At 37.9% G+C, this 7,168-nt stretch overlaps 1 protein-coding gene across 2 annotated transcripts; it reads left to right on the top strand.

The window, feature by feature from the left end:
• The first annotated feature begins 3,517 nt into the window (after positions 1 to 3,517).
• Positions 3,518 to 6,148, top strand: LOC109206152 (myb family transcription factor EFM-like). 2 transcript variants are annotated; one of them, XM_019368941.1, is made up of 3 exons: positions 3,518 to 3,805; positions 3,883 to 4,100; positions 4,190 to 6,148. In XM_019368941.1, exons 1-3 carry the CDS (start codon positions 3,592 to 3,594, stop codon positions 4,637 to 4,639), a joined length of 882 nt encoding a protein of 293 aa, XP_019224486.1. In that variant the 5' UTR covers positions 3,518 to 3,591; the 3' UTR covers positions 4,640 to 6,148. The 2 variants fall into 2 exon arrangements, with proteins under 2 accessions (XP_019224486.1, XP_019224487.1); XM_019368942.1 differs by having other exon boundaries at positions 3,519 to 3,805; positions 4,193 to 6,148.
• Positions 6,149 to 7,168: the final 1,020 nt, after the last annotated feature.

Raw genomic sequence — 7,168 nt, 5'->3', positions numbered from 1 at the left:
CTGCAACGCCGGAAGCTGATGAGGGTGCGGGTAATGGGGGAGGATCTCCTAGAGATGGTGCTGAGTGAAAGAATTGCTATCTTTTTTTTTTTATTGTTGTTTATTGTTTTTTTCTTGGACTCCAGTTGTTTTAGCTGTAGGTAATTTGCGACTGTTTGCGCAGTAGATTTGTATGAAGAAGATTTTTCATTGTTACATGCCTTCTGTACTCCTTTTCCTGTTTTGCTCTTCGTAATTTTGATGCAAAGTAGATTTCTGCATGCTGACCTTCAGCTTCTTAGGGGACTTCAAGGTCACTCGGGTTGAGTAGAGCCTTGATGACGGCTTTAGCCGATGGGACGGTGCTTTTCACCTTGTGTCGAGGTGCTAATCCGTCAACGTCCGAATGGTATCGGATTCTTTTTCTAATAGCGGCCTTAGCCATAGGAATTTTATTTTCGAGCTTATATCAAAGTATCATCCCGTCGCGAGTCCCAGTTTTCTTCGGCGATGGCTTTCGGTCTTAGGGGTATCATTTCGAATTCTCGTCAAAATGTTGACCCGTCATTTTTTGATTGAGGTCTAACTCTTCTTTTTGACGGAGCCTTAAGGGTGTTATTTCGAGCTTTCGTCGAAATATTAACCCGTCGTTGTTCGATCGAGGTCGAACTCTTCTTTTTTGGCGGAGGCCCTTGGCCTTAAGGGTGTTATTTCGAGCTTTCGTCAAAATTTTAACCCGTCGTTGTTCGATCGAGTTCGAACTCTTCTTCTTGGCAGAGGCCCTTGGCCTTATGGGTGTTATTTCGATCTTTCATCGAAATGTTAACCCATTGTTGTTCGATCGAGGTCGAGCTCTTCTTTTTGGCGAAGGCCCTTGGACTTAAGGGTGTTATTTCGAGCTTTCATCGAGATATTAACCCGTTGTTGTTCGATCGAGGTCGAAAACTTCTTTTTGGCAGAAGCCCTTGGCCTTAAGGGTGTTATTTCGAGCTTTCAACGAAATATTAACCCGTTGTTGTTCGATCGAGGTCGAACTCTTCTTTTTGGCGGAGGCCCTTGGTCTTAAGGGTTTTATTTCGAGCTTTCGTCGAAATATTAACCCGTTGTTGTTCAATCGAGGTCGAGCTCTTCTTTTTGGCGGAGGCCCTTGGCCTTAAGGGTGTTATTTCGAGCTTTCATCGAAATGTTAACCCGTCGTTGTTCGATCGAGGTCGAAATTTTCTTTTTTGGCGGAGGCCCTTGGCCATAAAGGTTGTTATTTCGAGCTTTTGTCGAAATGTTAACCCGTCGTTGTTCAATCGAGGTCGAACTCTTCTTTTTGGCGGAGGCCCTTGTCGAACTCTTCTTTTTGGGGAGCCCTTGGCCTTAATGTATTTCGACTTTCGTCGAAATGTTAACCCGTTGTTGTTCGATCGAGGTCGAACTCTTGGCGGAGGCCCTTGGCCTTAAGGGTGTTATTTTGAGCTTTCGTCGAAATATTAACCCGTCGTCGTTCGATCGAGGTCGAACTCTTCTTTTTGGCGGAGGCCCTTGGGCTTAAGAGTGTTATTTTGAGCTTTCGTCGAAATATTAACCCGTTGTTGTTCGATCGAGGTTGAACTCTTCTTTTTGGCGGAGGCCTTTGGCCTTAAGGGTGTTATTTGGAGCTTTCGTCAAAATATTAACCCGTTGTTGTTCGATCGAGGTCGAACTCTTCTTTTTGGCGGAGGCCCTTGGCCTTAAGGGTGTTATTTCGAGCTTTCGTCGAAATATTATTCGGGTCGTTGTTCGATTGAGGTCGAACTCTTCTGTTTGGCTGAGGCCCTTGGCCTTAAGGGTGTTATTTCGAGATTTCGTGGAAATGTTAACCCGTCGTTGTTCGATCGAGGTTGAACTCTTCTTCATTTGAGATCACTTTGATTCTTCAGTTGGGTGTTTCCTGCTCGCTCGGTTTGGGCAACCAGCAGGAGGTGGGTTAGGATGATATCCTCCTTATCCCAATCTGAAAAGTTGGTGAACGAAGGTGGATCGGCGGCATTACTTGCTTTGCTTGGCGCTTCGATGGTTGACGGGGATGGTGTTTTCTGAGTTTGGTAACCGTATTTGGTTCTCTTTCCCTTCATTTTTGTGCCTTTGTCCCGTGCAGGCTAGGCTTGTTTTGACTTGTTTATAGGCTACTCGGCGTGCGGGGGATGATGTTGGTTGCAACTTTTGCTTGTATATAGAATCATGATCTAGGTTGGCGTGTGATTCACTTATCGTTCCTCTCGGTGGGTGATCATGTTTCCGGTTTTTGATCTGGAGGAGACTAGGAAGTTTTCACTAAGAAATTCCCACAGACGTTGCCAAATTATTTGACCAAAAATTAGCGAGATCTTTTTGGTTAAATCATTTAGAGAAGAATGAAGAGGTAAATCTTAGTCAAACATAATAACCTCCAGATCCACAAACAAATCAGAAAATAATGCATAAGATGATATATGGGTGATCAATCTTATTGATATCTGAAAATTGTTCTTTTGTTAATCGATGGAGATGATTGTTTTTCATCCTCCATGGAAGATGACTTTGCCTTCCTTTTGCTAAGAAGATTACAGAGAAGAGGGAAGAGAGAGAAAAAACCTCCTTTAATGAAAGACTCCTCCCCTATATATAGTTATGGAATCCTCACTATGGGTCAATACACTTTCGCACTACGTCCGCTTTCGTCGTTCCTTGAGTATTGTTCTTTATCATGGTGGGTATTGTGAGTGCGGGGTTTTGGAGCAAACCATGTCGTCTTCCACTACCTCGTCTCTTGGACAGGATCTCGGTTAGGCCGACTGCAGCGATCAGATTTTGACCAATACAGTGTATATTAAAAGATTTAAAAATTTTGACACCATTTGGATTGTAGCCTCTAGCTGCTAAGTTGTCATTTGATATAGTACGTGTTAGAAAATTAAAATAAATAAATTATTGAGATGTCAATATCACCATAATAAAAAAATTATAAAATTTTTGATATTCAAACACTATCGAAACGTGGCCTAGAGATAATAGAAGTTTAAGGTCCCAAAAGAGGAAAATTAAAGAAGTAGAGGTAGAATCCAAAACTGTTCTGTTTTTGGTTATATCTTGTGAACCTTTACTTGAAACTGATTTTGCAATTAAAGCAAAAACAGAGAATCTGATCACATTAATCTGTAAGATGTTGAAAAAAGTCATATAACATGGCCAATTTTGTCCATTCAATTAAATATTCCCTTCCGTTCTTATCAAAGTATGGAATTAAAGTCAAAAAACGTAGCCGACCGCCTCAAAACGCAGAATCTTGGAAAGTAAAAATTTCTTATTAAAAAAAAAGTAACATTAATTTAATTCCATTTCTCCGTACAGAGTCAAAAGATTCCTTTAGCTAAAACTCGTTATGTATGACTAACCGTATTTCCGAGTTAACTCAAATATGCGACGACCCGAATGTGAAAAAAACTATAGAATCTTTTAGAATTTTCCACTTTTGCCCTCGTTATCGTTGAAAAGTGTAACTGTGCTATTTAAATATCAGACTTCTTCACCCTCTTCTATTCATTCATTTTTTCTCCAGGCAATGTGAGAAAAAAATAGAGGAACAAATATCTGACAGAAAAAAATATGGGTTCAAGTTCTAAAGAATTGAATTTGGATTTGAACTGTGTTTACGTGCCGAAAACCATTTCAGATGTTTTAACAGAAGTTTCTGCCATAGATGATATATCTAAGAAATTGACAAAGCTCAATCACTTTGTTCTTTCTTTAGAAGAAGAACTCAAAAAGATCGAAGCTTTCAAACGTGAATTGCCCCTTTGCATGGTTCTCCTAAAAGATGGTCAGCTTCTTTTAATTTAATTTTTCATTTTTTCTGCATCCCTTTTAATTTAATTTTGGTTTTAATTAATCTGGCAGCTATTGAGAGATTAAAGGAGGAAGCTTTACAGTATAAGGGCAAAGATAAAAGGCCAGTCCCATTGAAGGGTAATTCTGAAGAAAGTGAAAGGGTAAAAAAGTCAAATGAGATAAGTGATAAGAAAAACTGGATGAGCTCTGTTCAGCTGTGGAGCACCCCAGTTCACTATGAAAGCATTGATCTTGGAAAGCAGGGGCAATTTTTACACCTAAAATCTGTAAGTTTTTTTTCCAGAATAATTAAGAATCTGATTTAAAAGAAATTCTAAGACTGGAATTTTTTTTGTGTGTGATTAATTGTTGATAGCAGAGTGGTGTAGAAGGGAGAGAGAATGAATACCAGTTAGGAATATATAAACTGAAGAATGACAGAGGGGCATTTATGACATTTCAAGAAAATTCTGTCCGATCGGTGAAAGATGAAAAAAAGGGTTTACCGGTCAATGATTTATCCCTGTGTATGACTGTGGGAGAGAGAGAAAAGGATCCAAATCCAGTTGATGTGAGTGTGAAAAGAGTTAACGGCGGCGGCAGATCAAATGGGTGTAGTAGTAATTTTTTACAGGAAAAATCACAGCAGAGGAAACAGAGGCGTTGCTGGTCTCCGGAATTGCATCGTAGATTTGTTGATGCTCTTCATCAACTTGGAGGTCCCCAAGGTTACAGCACTTTCTATTTTTATTTTCATTTTCTGTGTTTGCGCGCATATCAATTACTAGTATATATTTCACTAGTAATTCTGTCCATCAAAACTTAAAGCGGATAGAAAAAAATCAACTACTCCTACATCTCAATCCATTTTTTGTTCTCGTTTTGATGCTAGCCTTATCTATTCCATACATTTATCTTTTTGTTTTTTGTTTCTTTCTGTGTTTTCTACTTTGTTTTTCTATTCTCTTTTATACTAGGAAAGGGTAATGGAAAACTTTTGTATCATTACCTGATAATCAAACAATTCAATCTGGAAAGGTAGATTTTGAAAGAAAAACAAGTCATATGCAAGTTGATTTTGCGCATCCACAATTAAAGTGAAAATAAAGCTGATATTAGGTAAAGGGTAGATCTTGTTTTTTCCTAAAGGTGATATTCGTGCTAAGTGTGGTTGTTATACTTGTTATGGTAGCAAATGTTTCTGGAAATATGTTTTTGTAATGAAATCACTTTTCAATATTTAATAGAGAAAATGCATAAAGTATCCATTAAATTTGTCCCAAAAATTATTTATACATTTGAACTTTACGGACGACCTTTTACCCCATATTCTAAACTTAAGTGAATTTAATACCCTCTTAAGTGATGACCTGGCGGGAAAAGTTAATTCATTTCATAGATGCGCGTGAAGGTAAAAAAAATAGCTTAAAACTAATTTAATTGTCCAGGTGTCACTTTCCTGTTGGATATTATAACTAATTAAACTTAATACTAGTTTTTTCTCTTTTCTTATTCATTTTTCTTTTCTTTTCCGTTTTTTTCCGTCTCTTTCTTCATTTTAACAGATGCAATGAACCAATGGCTCTAGCTTGGCTAAAATATCCATTTCCGGTGACCTTATTCTTATCTCCGTCCTTCTCCAATTGAGATTCTCCATCCAATTTTTCATCTATTTGCTGAAAAATACTTCTTTAGAACCAGAAATAGTGTTGAAAAGAAGACAAGGTGTCACCGGAAAATTCTCCGGCCGGAGAAAATTTATAGGTCCTTAACTCGTTGCTCTATATCTCAGGTTTCGTTCACTCTTCCAATACAAAACTAGGAGGAATAAAGTGACAAAAAAATCTCCTAAGGAAACCCAGACGAAAGGATTTAGGAGTGCAAACCCACCTTGTCAAAAAATACGATACCGACGACATCAAGCTTTTCGGCCAACCAAACATTTCTCTCTATCCCAAGCTTTCCGGCCCTTTTTCTCCTTGATTTCGTCTAATGTCAAAGCCACAAAAAAATTTCTACAACGAAAAAAACAATAGAGATAGAGTTGATGGGTATAAGGGAGGTTATGTCTTCCATGGTGGCGGGGGGCAAAAATAATGAGGAAGTTGGAGAAGATGAAATGAAAAAAAGAGTGGAAAAGGAAAGAAGAAGTATAAAATATTGAAACAGTGCTTGATACATGACACGTGTTAACACAACCCACCACAAGACCGGTTCAATATTTTAAAGGAGGTATTAAATTTAGTTTAGATGAGAACAATGGAGCGGTAGGTTGCCTGAAAAGTTTAAATGTGTAAATAATTTTCCTCGACAAATTTAATGGGTACTTTATGCATTTTTCTCTATTTAATTATGTTGAATTGCTCGAATATTTGATGTAATTCTCATAAAAAATGAGAAGGAAAAAATGGCTCTCATTACAACAAAAGTCATTTTCTTTTATAAATATTAAAACTCTTATTTTGTATTAGTCGCTGCAATCAACAACTATTCATTATTGTCAATCTTTAACATAATGTCACCACTCACTATTGGAAAACTAATTCAAAGTTGTAGTAGAAAACCTTAGTTATTTAGGATTTGCTTTATTTAATTCATGTCTAAATATGATTTGCAGTTAGAATAACGTTATAGAATGAATCTGGACACTTATTATAGAATGAATCTAGACACTTATTATAGAATAAATGTAGACTCTTTCTTAGTAGTGTACATAAATAGCAGATTTGTAGGAATCTCTTTCCCAGCAAAGGTACACGTACTTGCAAATCCACATATTCTATTGCTAATTTTGTTTCCTACGACCACTTATCCCCCGCGTCTAGATATTTGATTGCGTCTCTAGACTCCATTTTTATACTCAAAACGGTGAAAGAGGCTTTGAATCATCCTGGATGATCTGAAGCAATGCTTGAGGAAATACATGCCTTAGAGGAAAACCATACTTGGGATTTAGTGAATTTACATAGTGGAAAGAAAGCAGTGGGATGCAAATGGATCTTCACGGTCAAAGTTAATCCAGATGGCTCTATGGCAAGACTTAAGGCAGACTTGTGGCCAAAGGGTATGCTCAGACTTATGTAGTGGATTATTCAGACACATTCTCTTAGGTAGCCAAACTTACTTCTGTTCGCTTGTTCATTTCTCTAACATCTTCTGAGAATTGGCCTTTGCATCAATTGGATATTAAGAATGCATTTCTTCATGGTGATCTTCATGAAGAGGTGTATATGGAGCAACCACCTGGTTTTGTTGCTTAGGGGGAGTATGGAAAGGTCTGTCATTTAAAGAAGTCCTTATATAGCTTGAAGCAGAGCCCCCGGGCTTGGTTTGGTAAATTTAGTGAGGTAGTTCA

This window comes from Nicotiana attenuata, unplaced genomic scaffold, assembly GCF_001879085.1.
Source record: "Nicotiana attenuata strain UT unplaced genomic scaffold, NIATTr2, whole genome shotgun sequence".
Taxonomy (NCBI): domain Eukaryota; kingdom Viridiplantae; phylum Streptophyta; class Magnoliopsida; order Solanales; family Solanaceae; genus Nicotiana; species Nicotiana attenuata.
This window is presented reverse-complemented; position numbering and strand designations above follow the sequence as displayed.

Excerpts from the sequence above, each read along its gene's own strand:
- LOC109206152 (XM_019368941.1), top strand. The coding sequence starts at position 3,592 with ATGGGTTCAAGTTCTAAAGAATTGAATTTGGATTTGAACTGTGTTTAC. Across the intron at positions 3,806-3,882 it reads CATGGTTCTCCTAAAAGATG|CTATTGAGAGATTAAAGGAG; the intron begins GTCAGCTTCTTT and ends TTAATCTGGCAG. Across the intron at positions 4,101-4,189 it reads AATTTTTACACCTAAAATCT|CAGAGTGGTGTAGAAGGGAG; the intron begins GTAAGTTTTTTT and ends AATTGTTGATAG.